This window comes from Haliotis cracherodii, unplaced genomic scaffold (genome assembly GCF_022045235.1).
Source record: "Haliotis cracherodii isolate W230 unplaced genomic scaffold, xgHalCrac1.p SCAF_2, whole genome shotgun sequence".
Classification (NCBI taxonomy): domain Eukaryota; kingdom Metazoa; phylum Mollusca; class Gastropoda; order Lepetellida; family Haliotidae; genus Haliotis; species Haliotis cracherodii.
The window spans coordinates 11,730,785-11,752,636 of record NW_027266275.1 but is presented as its reverse complement, the minus strand read 5'-3'; the positions used below and the strand labels follow the sequence as shown (position 1 = coordinate 11,752,636).

Genomic DNA, 21,852 nt, shown 5'->3' with positions numbered 1-21,852 from the left:
CTCACTGGCAGTGTATACACAATATGAAATATACAACTACATTTAAATTCTTATTTAACATTCAGATAAACAATAATCTGTCATGCAGACCATGAAACAAATTTAGCCAATGCAAATCTATAATATTTGGCAAGTCTAGATTACTGCAGTTTCTGAAACTGAAGAATGTCTCTCATCTCACACACACAAATCTGTAAAACATGTTAATTTCAGAGACTAGATGTTCGTCTAGATAAACAAGTATGTTATCCTGTCTAGTATAAACGTCACAATAATTAATATGTTAACACTGAAATGAAGAAAACAAAACAACATTTTATATTTTTATTCGAAAATTGTAACATCGAAAAGTTTATGAAGTGCAAATAATTATCAATTGAGAATATGATTCAAAAGCCTTACAAAATGTTGACGTTTGTATTATATAAAACGGCAGTCAATGAAACCGCTGATCTTTTCATGCGGTCATAATATTCTCTTACAATGTATACACAAATGGCACTCCGTGTCTATGACGGGCTCAACATGTTTAAAATCTACACGTTGAAACCTGCCCAATAAAGTCACACAGTCTCTCGGTAGCGTTGTAGCCAGTCCCCGGGGGACAGTCGAAGCGGTAGTCCTTGCCGAATACACAGATGTGGTAGGCCGTGCACTGGACGGGGTCAGGCACCCACGCCACGATGCGGCCCGCGCAGACATTACCTGAAACAGACGACGAAGAACTATTGATTGGCAGATCAACTTGACAAAACCATTTGGTTGAGGTGCTACCAGAATCACTACTTTTGAAATTTGACCCCCGATATATTTCTAATTGATAGGGAGGACGACAATAAAGATGAATTATTTGTCCTTGCAAATGAAAATTACGGATTTAGGAAGCACATTTTGAAACAAATAGTATTTAAGAAAATTTTGTAATAAGTTTTCGAGTATGTTCTATCACGTCCGTGGTTCTATACTGTCGCATGCGAAAATTAAAATGAGTTCAAAATATGCTAGCTGTGTAAATAATGATCATTGAATGCACAACAATTTGCGTTCATTTCTTCTATAGGAAGTGTGAGTGGTTGAGTTGGGCTTAACGCCTCTTTAAACCGTATTCCAGTTATGTAACGGCATGTTATCTTGTATGTGAGAAGAGCCCGAAGCGATGTAAGTCTTAGAAATCAATGATTTGGTGCTGACAATCTTAGAAACATAATCGTGGCGAACCGGGGTTCAAACCAACAATCATAGGTTTCTGGTGTGCCCAAGGGACACAACTCTGCAAAGCGAATTGCGGCGCTTTAGACAACTGGGCCACCCGAACCCCGCTCCCGTAGAAAGAGAGAAGTACGTTTTTACACGAATAATACATGGTGATAAAATATATTCATGCACAAGATTTGTTTCAGACTAGAAATATATCGATATACTAACCACCGACAGGTGGCGTGGGTCTTCGTGTTGTCGGTCTACGAGTGGTTGGTCTTCGTGTTGTTGGTGTACGGGTGGTTGGTCTTCGGGTTGTTGGTCTACGGGTGGTTGGTCTTCGGGTTGTTGGTCTACGAGTGGTGGGTCTACGAGTGGTTGGTCTACGGGTTGTTGGTCTTCGGGTTGTTGGTCTTCGGGTTGTTGGTCTACGGGTTGTTGGTCTACGAGTGGTTGGTCTACGGGTGATGGGTGGTCTTGTTGGTGGGATATTTGCAGAACATGAGGATCCTCTGAAAGCAGAAAAGGATGTTTCCTATCCGTCCACAGCGACAAATATTATCACAATTTAATCCTAAGTGCATTAAACATGTTGTTTCCGAGCATGGTCATCGTTTTAATTTTGTTGCCTAAAATATACTTTTGAAGATTTTCGAGATTAATCACTGACATAATAAGAATTTATTGGTCGCGTGTGTGAGTGAGTGAGAAACGCCGCTTTTAACAGTATTCCAGTCATATCACGGCGTGTCAGCTTAATGTGGGAGGAAGCCCGAAGTGATGCAGGTCTCAGACGTTTACCATCGGGAACGGGTATGGTGCTGACAAACCTAGAAACATAATCAGGGCGAATCGGGATTCGAACCCACAATCATAGGTTTCTGGCGTGCATTTTGGACGCAACTCTGCACAGCGAATCGCGGCGCCTTAGACGACTGGGCCACCCGTGCCCCCAGTGAGAGAGTGAGTTAGTGTGTGAGAGAGAGTGAGTGTGTGTGAGTGTGTGTGTGTGTGTGTGTGTGTGTGTGTGTGTGTGTGTGTGTGTGTGTGTGTGTGTAAGTTGGGTTTAACATTGAACTGTATTTCCGTTATATTGCAGCATGTCAGTTCAAGGTGACAGGAAAGCCCCAGATTACGGGGCCTATTGGATAAGAACCTACAATCAGTGGATCCTGGCCGCGAAGGGAGGCAACTCTGAACTCCGACTTAAGGAGGAGATACTTCTGAAAATGGTGAAACCTCAATTATAGTCTCTTGTCAAACGAATATGACTTCGCAATGACGTGTTAAGCTTGTGGTGCGGCAGATTTCAATTTCGTACTTTTACTTTGCCTGTTTTTTTTCACTTAACTCGTTACAATACCCACTGAGAAGATGTTTACTGTCAGGAGGCAAGTGTGACCATTAGTTTGTTGTGTGTTGACTTAACTTAATGTCCCAAAAGTGTTGATGGTTATCGAATGGAAAAGGTTTATTTACCTGTTAATCCCTTTATCCGCAAATTTGAGGAATTAAGATTGCTATCCGACATACACTTTTTAACTGCTACCTTTGCTCACTGAAACCACACTGCAATATCTCAGAATCATGATCACTGCGGTGTTTGATAATGATTTATGCCACTGTGTCGCTGAGTATAATGTTAATACATGTAAGTAAATGTGTGTGATTTCTACCTTTTTCAAAGAGTCATGTTTATCTGTTTCTAACAAATGTTTCCGTTAATATCTGTCTTCCATTAATATCTTATTTCCGAGATGAAGATTTGTATCGAACGTACCCGTTTCCGTCGAGGAGACAACTCTTGATGATGTTCATGAGAGGGTATTTTTCACCACACGAGTCCCCGTTAAAGTCATCCTGGTCCACAGCCCACACCATCCCGCCGCCATAACCCTGCGCCATCAGCCAGTTCATCTGAAACACGTCATGCACGTGTAGTTGGTCGTTCTGAGCACAGAGTATATTCTCAAGGACAACTTAGAGCATCTGAGGGAGTGTCGAAATAATATACACACCAATATAAACATTTGTCCCCAATTCGACTGAAATACACGATATGCACGTGCAGATGGCAGTTCTATCAAAATAGCTACAACTAAGTAGTAAACAATAAATGTTAAAAGGAACAATGTTCATCACAACGACTTTCTTGTACAATTAATGTTTTGTGAGAAATAATTTCAATATACTTCAAGGAATGAAAAAAATAATTTCAATATATTTTAAGGAATAAAAAAATAATTTCAACATATTTCAAGGGATGATTAGTGTTCTTATTGCAAACTATTTTAGCTGTGCCTCATCCAACAACTACAGATCGTTTATTCTGTCGAATGCTTTAAATCCTCACACAAGTACACTTTGTGAAGCCTCCAACATCTTTATCATCGTGTTATTCGGGTGCTCCAAACTGCTTCGAAATATACTCGCTTGAACACACATAAATATTACTCAATTAAAAACCAAAGGGCGTTTACAAGTGCTGATGAAAATTGTAAGCGTTGTATCGGATATATCACAAAGACAATTAATATTATTAATAAAATATATAAATTATATAATATTTTCCAATATGAGCATCTTATATTGCATGAAGTAATATGGAGGTTATGATGAAATAGTCACCTTTTTAGACAAGAAGACTCAAAATACTCATCAACACTAACATATAACCTGCTAAATGATTGGTTGTCATTCGTCTTTGTGCTTCGTTACCATGGCTACATCAAAACCTTGCGAGTGTTAGTCGTATCTTACTAGAAACTAATGATCATCCTGAATCTTGGCTCAAAGTTGTCTGTTTAAAAACATTGACTTGACACTGGGAAAGCTCTACGAAATATAATGGCATTTGCCATTATCTAAAATCATATAAAATGAACTAAAATTAGAAAAGATGTTCGCAACTCAAACTACCAGTTGACAATATAGGAAGTGAAAAAATATAGGAAATGAATAAATTGTGCTATGTGCGTTCGAAAATTCAAAGATAAAGAAAGGTCCTATCTCTATCTTGTAAAAATTAAAATATGTGCATATAATGTACATACATATATTTTATTCAAGAACAAAGGTCTAATGTCCCCCAATGCAACTGTATCGACAGAAAAAATTGTAACGTGAAAATATTTGCAAGAAATATTAAACCATGAAAAGGAATATAAAAGGAACACTTGTTTGAGAAACGAAGCTGGAGAGTGGATATGGTCAACATTCTTCGAGGTTAGTACATTGATCAGTGTCTGTTGACATTTGGACATCTGAACAAGATGGGGTCAATATGTTAAACGTAAATGTTAAAACCTGGTATAAATAAAATTTATACAAATTTGTACAAATTATACTCCCTATTTGATGACAAGAAGTATCAGTTTTGCGTTAATTGTCAAAAGTATACCAACATACCTCTTTTAGAATATTCACCCAATGTCAATATATTTTCAAATTTGAAATCAACACGGTGGACTGATTCGCTACATCGAAACGTTGAAGGTTTGGCAGCCGTATTCACCGGACATAGAAGCGGTTTTGACAGCCCTGAAGGCAAGGTGCACGGTAGGCAATACGCGAAATCACCGTTTAACGCAACCCGAGTTATCTCCCTTTACCTTTTCAGCGATGCTGGTCTTGTCGTCGTAGCCCACCCATTGATCCCCGCTGTAGGCGTAAGGCACCCGGGACGCGTTTGAATACGACAGTGTGTACCTGTCGAGCACCCCGGAGCAAACCTGGAATAAAAATAGCGGAGTTAGCACCTCTCCTTGCTGAATCATACTGCAACTGAATGTGTAACCGGCATTAGAACGTGTTCTCGTACCGTAGTTACAGCAATAGGGTTATACCACTCAATGACATGAATACTGAAATAGCCGGGTTTATGATTTAATTTATCAAATGACGTTGAGTCAGCTGTTGAAAGAGATTACCAGATAGAGTTATAAGATGACGTGCTTGGCCATTCATATTTTCACGTGTTTCTCATCTCCAATATCAAGTAGCAAGAGACTTCTTGAAGACATTTGCCATTAAACGAGAACTAAGCTCGAGAGTGAGTGTGTATGGTTTTACGCCACTTCTAGCAATATTCCAGCAATATCACGGCGGGGGACACCAGAAATGGGCTTCATACATTGTACCCATGTCGGGAATCGAACCTGCGTCTTCGGCGTGACGAGAAAACGCTTTAACCACTAGGCTACCCGACCGCCCCCTAAACTCGTGAAATGGGCAATCCCATCAACTTTATTCATACGCTGTCTCAAATTGTATAACGTACATAACAATCATACAGTTCCAATTAAGGCCCAAATTACAAGGTCTAGACCTCCACATCAAATGCGCAACAAACAGTGTAAAGCTAGAAAAGGTGAAGAAATCAGTAATTTATAGATACATGAAATATGTATTACACATTAAAAAAAAGAATCATTATGAATAAAAACTGCTGATAAATAGATGTGTCAATATCAGTGAAATGTATGTGCGTAATAAAACATAGATATACAGAATAGATGCATATAGATAACGAGCGGATTAAATGTGGTGGACAGCGCGAAAAAAATAAATATGCTTTCGTATAACAAGTGAGTGAGTATCTACCATAAACATTCATAAGTGAGTGAAGTCACATTGGCAATATTTCAGCCATACCGCAGCGAGAACTTATTTGATAATAATCATATTATAATCAACGAAAAATATAACAAAGGGCTACAGATCACCAGTAACTGAAGGTAGATCATCCTACTAGGGATCAAGGGGGCTTACAGTACTGTTGCTACCTGCATGGACCCCGGCAGGATTTACATCATCCCTTCAGTTTTTGGCGATTATTGACATTAAACAACATATATTCTACGATAAAAAACGTGGCAGAGATAAATATACGTTGAATAACGTGGTCTTACATACGCTCCCTGGGATATAAACACTAGCTGCCATTAGGTAGGGTTATAGAAGGAATTCTCTACCCCCGAGAGAGGGGCAGAATGGTGTTCGCGAGAAGATTACTAACTAGTTTCAACCTGTCCACCTTTGATGTTAGCAGCCTGCCGCCAGGTACACGGCCAGGTGTCTATAAACATCGAGGTCAGGTGGAGCACCCGCCCATAGACAGGTAAGACAGGTACAAATATATACTTGTTTCGTGACTATCCACGCTGACCGTTTTCGGCGGTTAACATCGGCTAACGTAACTTAAGCAGCCTGGTATTACCATTGGTCTAATCCTGGGGTGCGGAAACACCTTGATAGTCTCAGTAACATTGCATGGTGATTTGGTTTGGTTCTATTTCCAATATATCAGAAAGGATAATGGATCTGAAGGAACAAAATCTAACCCAAAAGAATGGTGCGTCATCATAATATTTATAAAATGATTGAATGACACATACACTAAATCTCAAACTCCAATCTTGGAGATAGAAGAAGATTATTATTTTATTTGAATGTCACATATTGCATACAATGATTGCACATGATGAAAATGTTTTGCAATATCCGGCCATTAAGGCCTTCGTATACGAGACACAAGGTGTCATACGTGCAAACTATTAACTAAAATGGTAAAAAATATATTGCAAAATACATTTATATAACACATTGTACAAGTAAGGACAGAAAGAATAATTATAGAAATATTAGAGAATCGGTTGTTCTTTCGAGAAGTATATCATCGAATTATCAGTAGTGCGAGATATCCGGTGTTTTCATATCAGCCTTTACTGCAGGTACGGAGTCTGCCGTGAGCACGAAGTATCCTGGTCATAAGCATACACCGAGATGATGATAATGATGAATTGTTTTGAGATGATGTTAGTGGGATATGTTATATCTTCCCGGGGCAAGCGTGTCCACTAGCCTATATCAACGTCAACTTTCTACCCTTGCCACATCAAGGCCATTTTTCTTGGCTCGACCTTGGCGCCACCTCGCGTAGATCAACAAGTTGTGTAACTTGTAATGAAAACGCGATATCCAATCAGATCGCTGTTCGCCATCTCTTATAGCTTCACAAAGATGGCGACGACCTAGTCGATCAGATTTCATCCCTGACAAAAGAACATAGGCAATCGTTGCGGGTGTGTGTGTGCGTGCGTGTGCGTGTTTGCATGTGTGTGTGTGTGCGTGTGTGTGTGTGTGTGCGTGCGTGCGTGCGTGCGTGTGTGCGTGCGTGCGTGTGTGTGTGTGTGTTAAAAGATGAAACAACTTTCGTGTCAACAAAGACAATTACTTTCATGCGAAGGTGTACCAGTCGTGAATGTTGATTTTGTGAAACGTTCTCTGATTGGACTATCGATATGTGCGATAGTCCAGTCATATTCAGCACAAGAAAGTGGGCTTGATGTGGCAAGGGTAGAAACAAGACTTTGATAAGAAAAGGCTAGAGATGCTCTTGCCTCCGGAAGATGATGGATATCTTAGTTGTTAAAGTGTTCGTTCGTCACGCCAAAGAATCATGGGTACAAATCAATTCTAATTGCGTAAATTCATTATTGGAGCCCATTCAGTTGAGTTATAGTAATGTTAATCTTAATAATAAAATAAAAGGAAATTCACTGGTCCCTCGGATCAGTTATCGATCTGAAAACCACTCATAACTTTACCATACCTCGTAGAAGAGAAGGATACCCTTCTCCCCGGAGAAGGGTCCAGCTGTTCCCCCTCCCCTCACGGCGGCACCTATGCCAGTGTTCCGGGAATTTGCCAGTGTGAAGGACCGTCCATACATTGGGGTGCCAACGGCGATCTTCGACTTAGGGGCACCCTTTATGTACCAATAATTTGCGGTATAGTCCTGTAAAAGACAATAATTGGAGATAAATCCTTTCAGAGATTTCTTTCCTAAAATATTTTGACCAAGGATAAAAAGAAAAGATATGGGCCAAAAGTACATTGTTAATTGAAAAGTTTTACACTATTTGTTTATATTGGATGTGTAATATAACTGTGGTCGGCAAAACCAAGGAAGGTATACCAAAGAAGTATACATTTAAATTCTTGGTTAGATTTTAACGTGTTTATGTTTCTCTCGAAAGAAACCTTCAACCATCCATTCCTTCTACTCACCCAGAGTGAGTGGGTGAGTTAATATTTAACGTCGCATCAGCAATATTGCAGCAATTCTGGTTCGAAATCAATGACATTCCATATGTGAATTGAATTTTTGCACATGAAACTCCAGAGACTGGTAACTCTAATATCCCAGCAGAGAAATATTGGCACAGGCGACACAACGACTGTAGTCACAATACTACTGATTGATAACGCACCACGTTCAGTTTAGGCGAACCGTCACTGGGGTCGGCGTAAAGAGGGCTGTTGTGGCCAGTAACGGAGTCCCAGGCGCCGTGGAAGTCGTAGGACATGATGTTTATGATGTCCAAGTAGCTGAAATTATTTTGTTTTTTGTATTGTTTCACGAAAACATTGAAAACTTACTTTACAAGCTTCTTGTAAATTCCGCACAGTTTCTTTGTCACATGATTTAGAAGGGTAACTTCCATTCATTTATCCACATATCATTGTCAGTGTCATGAACAATCTTGAATAAATATTACACAATGTGGTGTTACAACGGGGTAAGTCGTGTTTCGTATTTTGATAGGGTGTCATTTCGTTGATGCTGTTTCTTAGAGATATGTTTTCTTTAATATAAGTGGCAGTTGGGTAGACTAACGGTTCAAGCATTCACCACCAAGAACTCGGGTTCGATTCTCCTCGTGGGTACATGTGTGAAGCCAATTATTGGTGTCCTCGTCGTTCTATGGCTGAAATATTACTTAAAGTTGTGTAAAACCTCATCTAATCATACAACGTGCTTCACTCTAACGCATCCCCTCACATCAAGCTGGTATAACCGAACCACTGCCATAAGCGGTGTTAACCAAACTCTGTCACTCACTTAGATATTTGGGGCACATCATATCCAGCATCCACTATGGCGGGACTTGCTGCTACGGCTGCCGTCAGAAGGAGACGGGACTGACCAGACCTGCGCGCCTCGGCTTCAAACCCTTGTCTCAGATCCTAGGAAGAAGCATGGCGACCATCAGCCTTTACAAAAATCAACATCTGCACACGTTAATCCAGTTTCCGCGTCATATAAACTGAACCACTGTAAAAACGCTTTTGAGCTTTTGTAATATTTGACAAATTGGCCACAACAATCAAATTTAGCTGGTCTGTGTAATAAGACATGAGATAATTAAACACAACAATGCTTTTTGGTCACAGTCATCATTCTTTGTCATGCGAGTAAATATTTCCTAATAAAATATTTTTCTTGTCCTTCGAGGTAAAGTTCATTATTCTTTTTCATTGTGTGTCATTATAATGGTATTTGAAACATTATGTATCTGTGGATCATCTCTTACCCGACACAATAACGTAAATCGATCCTTGTCCTCCTTCGGGCTTCCACGTGGTTCCCATCCGGGGTATTCCCAGTCAAGGTCAAGGCCGTCAAAGTCTCTGGCTCGGAGGAAGTTGATACTTGCAGATACAAACTCCTCCCTGTTGGCGCTTGTGGAAGCCATTTCTGAGAAGGTTCTCGTTCCCATGGTCCATCCTCCCACAGCAAGCAGGATCTTCAGGTTTGGGTTCCGTCTTTTTAGAGTCATCATCCTGCCGTATCTGGAACGGAAAGACGAAACAGAGGTTTATGCTGAATATGCACAGGTCCTTTTTTGTCTCATGGATTCAATGTTCTCTTTATTATGAAACCTAATCATTTATACCCCTTTTATGACATCAACAACATGTACTTGCAATGTTTGAGTTTAGCTAATGAGACGTACTTTAAGCTTGCTCGTGTGTGTTGGTTAGGAACACAGAATAACCCATGATCGATTTAATTTGAGTTTAGCCTTCTAATACAATGAGAACTGATTCATCTGACCATTCATCATCACCATTAGAAATATATACAGTATATCAATTCGCGTCTATTGATATATCAAATTTGAAACAGTTAATTCATTGTACTCATAGAGACAGAAAATCAATTTACACAAGGCATTCATTACTAAATATGAAATATGAATGTGCATCAAATCATGCGGCCCAGATGCTGGTAAAAGAAGGAAGATGAGATTTCTTTTTTAAAACTATTCCATTGTTTTGGATTGTGTTTTATATAGGACAATACATCCTGAACATACATGTATGACACTTGTCACCAACTAATACAGTTGTCTGCTAAAATAGATTAATCGATTAATCGGTCTTTTTATTTATAGGTGACGCACAGTCATGAACCAGTTGATGGCGTGACGTTTCCGTTACGGTGTGAGGAGAGGATATCTCTACTGGTCTTCGAGAGTGGGATTGACAGAAAATGCAAAAGTAATCTTTCGCACTTAAGAACTACCAGCAATGTGTATAACAAACGATAAGACACCAATGAACATATTGAACATCCTTTGCTTTGTGAAAACGTACAAGCCCGGTGGGAACTCAGTATCGTCATTCCACTCAGTCGGGATGATGATGTTGCCCTGCAGTTTGGCGAAGGCGTAGATGATGTGGGTGCACAGGAAGGGGTCAATGTCGTCGGGGAAGAACTTCCCCGTCCCCCTCCTGTATTGGGACCAGTTGGTGTAGTAGCAAACCACGTTGAAGTTCTGCGCGAGCACTGAAATGGAGTGAGTCAGTCAGTTTAGTCTTACGCCGCTTTAAGCAATATTCAAGCAACATCATTCCTGGAAATGAGCTTCACTCAGTTTACCCATGCGGAGAATTAAACTCGGGTCTCTGGCATGACGACCGAACGCCTTAACCATTAGGCTAGCCCTCTGACCGAAATGATATAAATCTGTTATGATAGCGACTCAAGTTTGTTCAGCTATTTGTGTGTACGAGTGCTTCGTGAAGCTCCGTACAGTCCATTTGTCATGTCAGGATCAGCTGGTCATCGCTTCGGAACTGACTTTCTCCCCGATTATGATCCTTGGTCTGTCTGAACCAGTGATCTCTACTAACTCAGACACTGATCTGATCTCCGGTACATTATCTATTTGCTGGGATTAAAGACAAGGATAACGAGTGGAGCAAAGGTTGCCCCACATAGTCCGAAACACAAGTTACAGCTGAGGCTAGAATGTCTGCAATTCAAAGTGTAATAAGTTAATGGCAGTTGGTAGTTCCCTCCCAAATTTATACCAATAAATCTAAAAAATATAAATAATGTTAACGTGATACACAGCGCGTAAAACAGTGACGCTGGAAGAGGTTTATGTAAAATAATGGTAGTAAAACAAATATCGGTTTACAGGAAAGGTTGATATCCTTATTTTCAATTAGGTGAATGCTGGTTTACGCAATATATATTTTTCAGATATACTGCGAGGAACTGTACCTGTAATTTGGGCCAGGTAACCCAGTGATTAACTGCATGAGGTCCACTTTGTCGTCACATGAAGACACACAATCAGCTAAGTCACACATTGCAACCATCAGACCCTCTTTAGTCAGGGGTACTGGTGACCTATACTGACCAAGGATCCCCGTTTGCGCTTTTGTTTTAAACTCAGGGAAAGTAAACTCGCTGAAACACTACTATATTAAAAAATATCACCTGTATATCCCAAACAGAAAAAGTTAAGCATCATGAATGTTTGTGGGCATGTTATTCTGTTGTAAAGAATGAGCATACAGTTTAATACAAATATTCCTTTGAAAGTCATGTTTCTTAACCTTCTGTTCAGTAGATTTCACGTTTTTTTTCAAATTTAAAGTATTGCAACACGGCGTGAACTAACAGTGGCTTTCATGTGTATCTCAACGTAGCCCAACATTAAAACACGTTTCTATTGATGTTTGGCTCTGTGTGGGACGATGTAGCTACACACACTGGTTCTGCATGAAATGTCAAATGCTGGAACTGTTTGAATATAGCGTGCTTGAGACACTAGTGATGCATTCAATGTATATCTGGCATGTGTGATCACGGAATGTCACGACCTTCGTATTTGTAGTACTTGTTAAGCCAAGACGAGCGGCATAGGCCACTTGTGATTGCAGTGTGATGGATCAACGTGTCATTTGTGGTCAATAGATACAAATGATCTTTCTGTTCCGAAAGACGCGTAACGCTGATCATTGCAAAATAGTGCTTCACTATTTTGACTCTTCATTTCACTGTTATCGTAAATGGTTTGGGTACTTTCCGTCGTCGCATGACATGCCTACATTTGTGCTCAGTCAGGCAACAAACACATATTATTCTAATGCAAATATTTGAGTGGCGGGTGCTACCGATAGAGCCGGACACGCTTACCCTTTTCGCGAACACCTGGTGTCATCACTGATTTTCAGTGATCCATGCATATACTTTTCACCGGTATTTTGCTTTTCACGCCCAGTGAAATATGTTAATCGAGACTGTTTATTCTCTGGCGTTAACGTTATATTTTTACAACACGGCACGCTAGCTTTACGTGAAAGAAACACCCCTAATGACGAAGGTTGTAGACATTGATCACGTTTTTGAAACCCACGATCATGGGTATGGTTTTGTCAAACCTAGGATTCGAACCTACGCTCAGTGGTTCCTCGCAGGCCAAGGGACGCACATCTCCGTACGTATCTCTACACCTCATACATGTCAGTGTATCAGCAGCATTTTATAAATCAGCAGTATTTGATATTTTGAAATCTTTTGACATACGCTTAAAATGTAACAGGTCTAACTCGATCAGGACCCGTAATTATTAGATTTTAACGAATTATATCCAAGATAAATGCATTGACTGAGAGGTGTATGAGTCGTGTTGCAAGAAGCTATCACCATCATTTTGGTGCGGATCGCTGGTAATCATTACAAATTAGATCAAACTTAAACTTGGTTCTTATGGTGAAAACGTGAAACACTATGCCAGTCAACATCCCCGTTAGTCCAGATGGTAAACATGTAGACATTCTTAAGGATAATCATTCATATACTCAGCTCCGAGTCCGGATTAACGGAGTTTCACTGTATACAAGTTAAAGTTCTCACCTTCTTCCGCACAGATCGCCAACAAAGAAGCCGCGATTAGATATCCAATGCACGACATCTTTGAAAGACAAGGTATCACTGTTCCACGGAAGAAGCTTCAAGTGACTCCCGTCGTAGACTGGAGTACCTCTGGGGTATGCTCTCTCCCCACCTCTGTTTTCCTTAAGAGAAGATCCTGATCACCTGAAGGGAACTGGGTGCGTGTTGGATCTTACCATCTCTTTTCACTTTCAATTGGAGGAGGGAGCGTCAAATATTTGTCCGTTCACAGCTTAATCACCTTCCTCACGTGCTGCGCATGCTCAAAGAAAACGTTGTTGTGGAGTATTTGTTCAAGTACACCGTCGCATGGTCGAAAATGTGATACTTCAGTGTATCTTTATTTTAAGGTATTGTGTGACATTGATGGTCCTGTCTGTCGTCAAACAGCTGTTAATTCGAAGTCAAACTTGTTTAACCAGCATACATCCGTCAACATCCGACAGAATGTCATCAAATGAGACATTTGGTCAGTCAGGTATTTCACAGATGGTTGATATATTCAGACGACACGATTGACATTTTTTGTAGTTATTTTTAATTTCAGTATATTTTAATTTACGTTTATTTTTAAACGATGACCTGCTTATGGCATGGACATGGAAACACGGTTATATTGCCTTTATCCAGTAAACTAGCACATCCCAACAAAAGACGCCTCCATCATGCGTCTGTTTTAATGTGGTCACGGAATTCAGAAGAGGCCTACTAAATATCCAAGGCATTGTTAGAAAGGTAATTGCTGGGATTAACATCCAACACAACCATGTCACTACCTGTTAATCCTCAACGTGCACGTTTCGCTGATGACCGTGAACTACGGTGACCTTTGGGGGACAGTTTTAGGTTCATCTCGAATAACATTGAATACCGAATTGTCGCAGGGGCAGTCATTGCACATGTGTGTCATTCAACGTGAAGCTTGTCACCACGTCACCATGTCACCATTTAACTGTAGAGTTTTGAAGATATTTGGAAACGGAAAATCACCTGATTTATTAACTAACTTACATTGTTATAAAATGAATCTTCCTCGTTACGACAACCTTATCACCTTTCGGAACTGGCCAGTATATTCCATTTTTCATTTTATGTAGTAAAGAAATCATGTTCCTGTCTTGCTTCCGTTGTGGGTTTGATCCAGCTACACATGTACTCAGCGAAGCAAACGAATGATGACTTATGGAATAGGATGCTGACAGAACACGGCATATAGCCATACAACTTGGCAGCCGAATGGCCTTTCACTGACGTTAAACGGTAGAACATTTTACGTCAACTCGAATGCTTTGCCATGACAATTCATTTAATATTCTTTTCAAAATGATAACACGTGTTTTATTATCCCTTGTAGGTTAGGAGATCAGGTTTCTAACATGGCCGTCATTATTTTTATATATTTATTTATCAACAATTGTGACATAGAATTATTTACGAACAATTATTGTTGACTGCAGCGGAAAACAACAAACATGCATAATATAAATTGTAAATGCAGGAGAATAACCTGTCTAGATTATCCGCCGAAACATATTCCATTTGACGTAAGGGGCAAAATAGGTGTGAACATTATATGACTGGACCACTGTAACTCAGTTATGACACAAGGTGTTCGAGAAAAGGGTAAGCATGTCCTGTCCTACCGGTAGCACCCGCCAGTCACAGAATTTTTATACAAACTAAGTATTATCATATTTGTGCGAAAAGGAATCAGTTATGTGAGCATACGTATTGGTATCACATTGCTTATTTCTGTACGGGTTATTTATCAGCTAAGCTTTTAGATATCTTTATTTTGAATAACCTCTGTGTGTACAAAGAGCACCTGTTACAAAAAGCGACGAATAACAAACAGTTGAATGTTCTAGTTCTAGACAGTTAATTACCCATCCGTACATCAAAGACACGGTTGTTCATTCAGCACAGCGAGCTAGAAAACAGAACATGATAGTTGTGTCAAATTAAATGCTTGAGTGTATTGAGCTCTACAAATCCACTTACAAACAGTCCACATGTCTAGCCTTCATCCCGCGCGGAGTGCACAATGAACTAACACAAACATCGTATACGGATGTGCTTAACATCTTAAGGGTGTACACCACCTACATTCTATGTTGCAAAGAGGTCGTACGTTGTTTCTATAAATTCCATTTAGTGCTCGCTCATGGGATACCATGCCTCAGTGTAACATGAATGCTCCATTCAGACAAAGTATACTGACTCGGATACCCTACTCAGACACAGTACACTGACTCCTATCCGACCAGTCCGTGTTGCCGAACGCCAGGCAGGGTAACAACAAGTACCATATGTTAACGTCTTTTTGTATGACGCGGCTGGGGCTCGAACCACCGACCTTCCGGGCAGACGCTATATCCACTGGACCAGGGAGGCGGTCTATGATGTAAAGAGTGAGCAAGTGAAAGGTTACTCAAATTCTCGATTGGTGCACACGAATCTGAATTGACTGTTTCACATAACAAGTTAATCAAAATTGGAGTTGATGATTTCATCCGATTTCAGAACAAGAAACACATTTCAAGCGACAAAATACAGAAGGTCATTATGTAACATCAAGTTAAGCTATGGAAACAGGGTCTAGGATCTCAGAAGCGTATAATGAACGCATTCCTAAATGTTTTGAATCCTGCCCCCCGCCACACAGTTGTGTACCCGGGGCGGGAGGACCGCAAGTCGGAGTAGTCTTTGGAATTGAGGAACCGATGCGTCTAGGATCAGACCGGGGCCACGACTTGCTGTTATGAGAAATTGGTTTACCGCGTATTTACGATCTTTATTCGTGTCGGGACACAATACGACTTCACTGGCAAGGAGACACTTTCACTTTGCCATTGAACTTCAGTTATTTGTTTTGCAGGCCGTATTTTGTGATTTGTGTCTCCAACCTAAACTTAAATTTGCAAACTACGCAATTGATCAGGGGTTGCGAATGTGATAGCGTATAATTTTGTGTGTGTGCGCGTACTTGTGTGTGTGTTGGTGTTTGTGTGTGCATGTTTGTGTATGTATGTGCGTGCGCGTGTATAAGTAATATCACCCAAACAGATATCTGAGTCATCTCCTTTCTATTTTCGGGGCGGTCAGGTAGCCTAGTGGTTAAAGCGTTCCCTCGTCACGCCGAAGACCCGGATTCGATTCCCGACATGAGTACAATGTGTGAAACCCATTTCTGATGTCCCCTGCCGTGAAATTGCTGGAATACTGCTAAAAGCGACGTAATACCATACTCACTCACTCCCTCATCATATTATCATAAATAACCCGGAACGAAAATATGCCATTAGCATAAAGGAATGAATATGTAGCATGTATGGAGGAATAGGTAGCATGTATGGAGGAATATGTATAATGTATGGAGGAATATGTAGCACGAAGGGAAGAATATGTAGCATGTATGGAGGAATATGTAGCATAAAGGGAGGAATAGGTAGCATGTATGGAGGAATAGGTAGCATGTATGGAGGAATATGTAGCATAAAGGGAGGGATAGGTAGCATGTATGGAGGAATATGTAGCATAAAGGGAGGAATATGTAGCATGTACGGAGGAATATGTAGCTTGTATGGAGGAATATGTAGCATAAAGGGAGGAATATGTAGCATGCATGGAGGAATATGAAGCATGTATGCAGTAGTAAGTAGCTTGTATGGAGGAATATGTAGCATGTATGGAGGAACATGTAGCTTGTATGGAGGAATATGTAGCATTTAGGGAGGAATATGTAGCATTTATTGAGGAATATGTAGCTTGTTTGGAGTTACTCTCCAGTTTGTATGGAGGAATATGTAGCATGTATGAAGGAATATGTAGCATTTAGGGAGGAATATGTAGCATGTATGGAGGAATATGTAATATGTATGACGTTGATAAGTAACCTTTCTGGGTGGGCATAGTCGTTTCCCAAATGTGATGCTCTTATTCTGGAAACAGTCCACGTGCCATAGACCGTCGTTGTCTTACTGTTGTATACAATCAGATAAGGGCCATCGAGTAGTGTACAATCAACAATGATCGGTACTGATTACATATCAAGTGGCACTTTAAGACAGAAATAAACGAGTTAAACATTTGGCATTTATTTAGCACTAAACTGTTTTATTTCAGACACAAATGTTGTGCCGTTTATCAATGGTGACAGTTGGGTACATTTGCCACCATGTCACAGTTGTTGATGGCGGGGTTGAAGGCCGTCCCTGGAGCACAAGGGATCCTGTAGGTGTTGTGGTTGGCACAGTCGAAGAAGTATCTGCAGTCGCTCGGGTCGGCGTGTACGCCATCGTCTTGGTTGGCACAGAAGGTGTGTATGTCTGAAATGCGTCAAGACACGAATTGATATCACAGAAAGTCAACCATTTAATACTTTCGACGATAAAATACATGTAGACTACGGCTGTTGAAGATGACACACAAGTATGTGAGATATTCACGGTAAAACGTTGTTATATCATGACGTCATTTCTGGAGCTTCGAAAATGCGCTGGCCACTTGGTGACGTCATATATTGAACGACGTTATTTTTTAGAGGGAAGTGTCTAACTTAGTAAGATCTTCCCCATAGATGTAACTGGGCTACCCAGATAGACGAGGTGGTCGAACGATTGCATCCAAACGTGGGAGAGATATGACATTCGGTATTAGGAAAAAAGGCACAGATTAGCGACGTGACGATTGTGAGACTAGGCGGGAAATACCAAGCTTAACTCACCTGTTCGTAAAATGGACATTTCCGAGGTCAAATTCTATTTAGGGTGTCTTCATTGTTAAAATTTGGGTAAATATTTTTCAAGCTTGTACATTTTATCAACACCCTTTAGGAGGCGGTACATGGTGTTGATATCTCATTTAACAAGTAATCGACTCGTGGGCGTTGTTTATCTTATAATAGTGTATTATTGTATGATAAACAACCCCCACCCGTGGTTTATATCATAATTGAATAAAAAAGGAGTATTAGACCGTCACACGTGCTCTCCTCAAATAACACTCCGTGAACACTTACTGACGTTGCCAGGGGACTGAGTGTGCGTCGGTGAGTTAGTGTATGGCTTCTGGGTCACAGGCCTGGGGGTGGATGGCCAGTGGGTGTGCTGTACGGGGTGTGTTGGCGCCGGTGTGTACGTGTTGCCGCCGATGGTGCAGTGGAAGTTTCTCGGCCAGTCACAGAATCCGGTCTTTGAGTTGAAGACAAGTCCTTCCGCGCACATTGTTTTGTAGGCTGTCTGCCCAGCGCAGATGTAGTATTCCTGGCAGTCATAGGGGCTGGCATAGAAGCCGTCAGCTTTGCCGCCGCAGACGAAGTCTTGGGAGTGGGCAATGTTGCCGTGTCCGGAGGCTGATGTAAAAAAAAGTTTGGAAGGTAACAACATCGCGTGAGTGAGTATTGTTTTACGCCGCTTTTAGCAATATTTCAGAAATATCAAGGCGGGGGGACACCAGTAATGGGCTTCACACACTGTACCCATGAAGGGAATCGAACACGGATCTTCGGTTTGACGAGCGAACGCTTTAACCACTAGGCTACCCGAACGTGCCCCAAGCGCTTTGAAGAATTACTGCTCAAAGGTATAGAAGACAAATAGTTTATGCGTAACTCAGATGTTTCTTATTTGCTACAGTTTTGGTTTAGAAAAGAACACGGAGCTAATATGTCAGTGTTGACTTTGACAGAAGGTATTCAATATAACAATGTGACTCTGTAGTGCATGGTAGTGTACCTCCGATATTGTAAGAATTCTGGCTATTTAAACATCAATGTCTTCAAAAGAGTAATATCATATAATATTTATAATGTAACATGATAAAATGTAGTATAACAAAACCGTATATTAGTGCAGCTGTTTGTCAAAGCGCAATATTAATATTTATAATGATTAAATTATGTTATATAATTGTCCTCCATATCAACACGTATATTAACGTAAGATAAAGTATATAACATTGATATCTGCTCAGGCGACAAGAGGTCGGAGGGTTGAGGAATTAGTAGATGTCACCTCTGTGGTGATTCCGGTCAGAACAGGTCCCCAGCATCCTATGCTGGTCGAACGAGGCAACTTAATGGATCGTGATCCGGTTCAGTGACTTGTTCTGTAAAGTCTCATCGTACCCCGACGGAGTGGATCAGTGCTCACAATATCAATCAATGGATTGTCTGGGTACTCTCAAATATTTTCAGCGAGCCGTCATACAGCTGAAATATTGCTAAGTGAGGCGTTAAATAACAAACAAACAAACAATAGGCGGATGTAACTGGCGTGTACAACTTACTTGTGGCCTGGGGTCTGTGGGTGGAAGCACCTGGTTGAGGTCTGGCAGTGGTCGCCTGTGGGGCAGGTGTGTTCAGGCTGAAATATGTAGCACTTCCATTAACTGTGTACATTCTACATTGTTCCGGACAACTGTTGCCTGGGTGGTTTCAGAGGAAAGCTTCTAAAGTATCTCATTGTACATAATTAATCAGTTGTGGTCAAGATTTAATTATGGGAGTTAAGATGCAGTGCTGTTTTGGTAGGTTTTACAAATGTACCATGTGATACAGAGAGTAGTGATCAGTTAGTTTTGTTAATTCACGACACTCCACGAGAGCCCGAAGACTATCAGCACTTTAACGTTTACCATATAGCCGCAGATACAATACGATATTGCTCTGACAGTGCAAGGATTGTACTGGGACCAAGTCTATCATTCGGACCACGACTAGTGAATTCTGGAATGGTTAAGGGACGCGCCAACGCAGCATACCGACGCAATCCGCTCTGCTTTGTGTTGTTTGTTTGAGTGTTTGTTGTTTAACGCCGCACTCAGCAATATTCCAGCTATATGACGGCGGTCTGTAAAAAATCGTGTCTGGACCAGACAATCCCGTAAATGATACAAGAGCATCGTTCCACGCAATTTGGATACGATGACATGCATCAATCAAGTCAGTGAGTCTGACCACCCGATCCCTTCTGTTTTGCCTATACGCCATAGTTGTTGTCTCGTTTCCTACCAAAAGGCGAACGAATATCGACGCAATTTATTTCTGTTTCTGTGAAATTTTTCCCTGGGCCTCTTCACACAGGGTATGATACAAATAGGTCATTTAAACACAATAGGAATGAATAATTTGGAAGTTTGGGACGCCACATAATCTGACACTTTTAAATACTATATGAATATAATAACATACGATCCTCCAGATGCCTGGCACTCGTTGTGGATGGTGTGCATGAGAGGGTATGGACCCTTTCCACAAGCAGTCCCCTTGAAGTCATCAAGGTCGATAGCCCAGATCATCACACCACCGAAGCCATTAGTCTTAACATAGCGGACCTAGGAAACAGAACATACGTGAAACGATCAAACTTAATAATTATGTACTGGTGTTTTTGAGGTCGACATGTAGAGTACATTCCAAATTTGACGCATCAGTGACCAAAAGGATGTCCGATGCAATTACATATTTTGACATGTACCGTATGTTCCTGTGTTGCCTTGCCTTTGCATGTGTTTGTGACGGCTGTCAACGGTTTGGCAGGACACGCTCACCTTTTGACGAACACCTGCCATTATCACTCTTTGATGCTCATAAACATCGTTAAATGGACTTACCAGAGATGCATTGTGATCATGGTTGTGTTGCTTTTATTTATACGAACTTAAATATAAAGCTTCAGGAGTTTGAGAGACAGATGCCGTTATCGTTCAGAAACACTAAACCTAATTCAACATCTATGAAAACAAATCAGACTGGATAACATACTGAGAGTATTTTACTGTAATTGGTAAGAAATGTTAATGTAAACGGACAAATACGAATGCAGTATTATCAAAAAGGGCATATACTCGGTGGGTGTCAACTCGCAATGAATCACATAGTTTCGTTAAGCAAGAACACACCTTTTGTTTCAGGCTATTTTCGTTATCATAACCGATCCACTGGTCACCCTTGACCACATATGGCACTTGCTGGTCAGTCTCCTGGTGCACGACTCCTCCACTTTTAATCATGTTACAGATCTGCGCAAAAAATAGGGACGACATATATAAAGAGGGAACACATACACAAAGAAGGATCACATACACAAAGAAAGACCACATACATAAAGAAGGACCACATATATAAAGAAGGACCACATACACAAAGAAGGACCACATACATAAAGAAGGACCATATACATAAAGAAGGACCACATATATAAAGAAGGACCACATACATAAAGAAGGATCACATACACAAAGAAGGACCACATAGATAAAGAAGGACCAAATACACAAAGAAGGACCACATATATAAAGAAGGACCACATATATAAAGAAGGACCAAATACACAAAGAAGGACCACATACATAAAGAAGGACCAAATACACAAAGAAGGACGACGTACGTCATATGTATACAATACATATATCAATAACGCCATTACACGTTAACCCAGTGATTGAACGTATGAGCAAGTACGTGTAGTTGAGACCAATTCTTCCCTAGTATCCCCATAGGTGTCGAGATGGAAATTCGTCACTATGCTTATTAGAGCCAGGAGCGCAACATCACGAATTTGTCTATGGAGTTACTTTACACAAAGACTTAAGATTTAACGCATGAGTATGCT

At 40.6% G+C, this 21,852-nt stretch overlaps 1 protein-coding gene across 1 annotated transcript in view; it reads right to left on the bottom strand.

Annotated features, from left to right (window-relative positions):
• Positions 1–397: 397 nt before the first annotated feature.
• Positions 398–21,852, bottom strand: part of LOC139467444 (probable chitinase 10) — a 45,438-nt gene continuing 23,983 nt past the window's right edge. The window contains exons 18-32 of the mRNA XM_071248999.1: positions 21,140–21,259; positions 20,430–20,572; positions 19,526–19,602; positions 18,258–18,590; positions 17,385–17,565; positions 13,199–13,293; positions 10,642–10,834; positions 9,576–9,834; positions 9,104–9,228; positions 8,472–8,589; positions 7,811–7,996; positions 4,809–4,928; positions 2,978–3,114; positions 1,426–1,709; positions 398–705 (exon numbers count right to left, since the gene is read on the bottom strand). Coding sequence (XP_071105100.1) covers positions 530–705; positions 1,426–1,709; positions 2,978–3,114; positions 4,809–4,928; positions 7,811–7,996; positions 8,472–8,589; positions 9,104–9,228; positions 9,576–9,834; positions 10,642–10,834; positions 13,199–13,293; positions 17,385–17,565; positions 18,258–18,590; positions 19,526–19,602; positions 20,430–20,572; positions 21,140–21,259 — 2,547 coding nt within the window. The 3' untranslated portion in view covers positions 398–529. The remainder of the gene's footprint in view (positions 706–1,425; positions 1,710–2,977; positions 3,115–4,808; positions 4,929–7,810; positions 7,997–8,471; positions 8,590–9,103; positions 9,229–9,575; positions 9,835–10,641; positions 10,835–13,198; positions 13,294–17,384; positions 17,566–18,257; positions 18,591–19,525; positions 19,603–20,429; positions 20,573–21,139; positions 21,260–21,852) is intronic.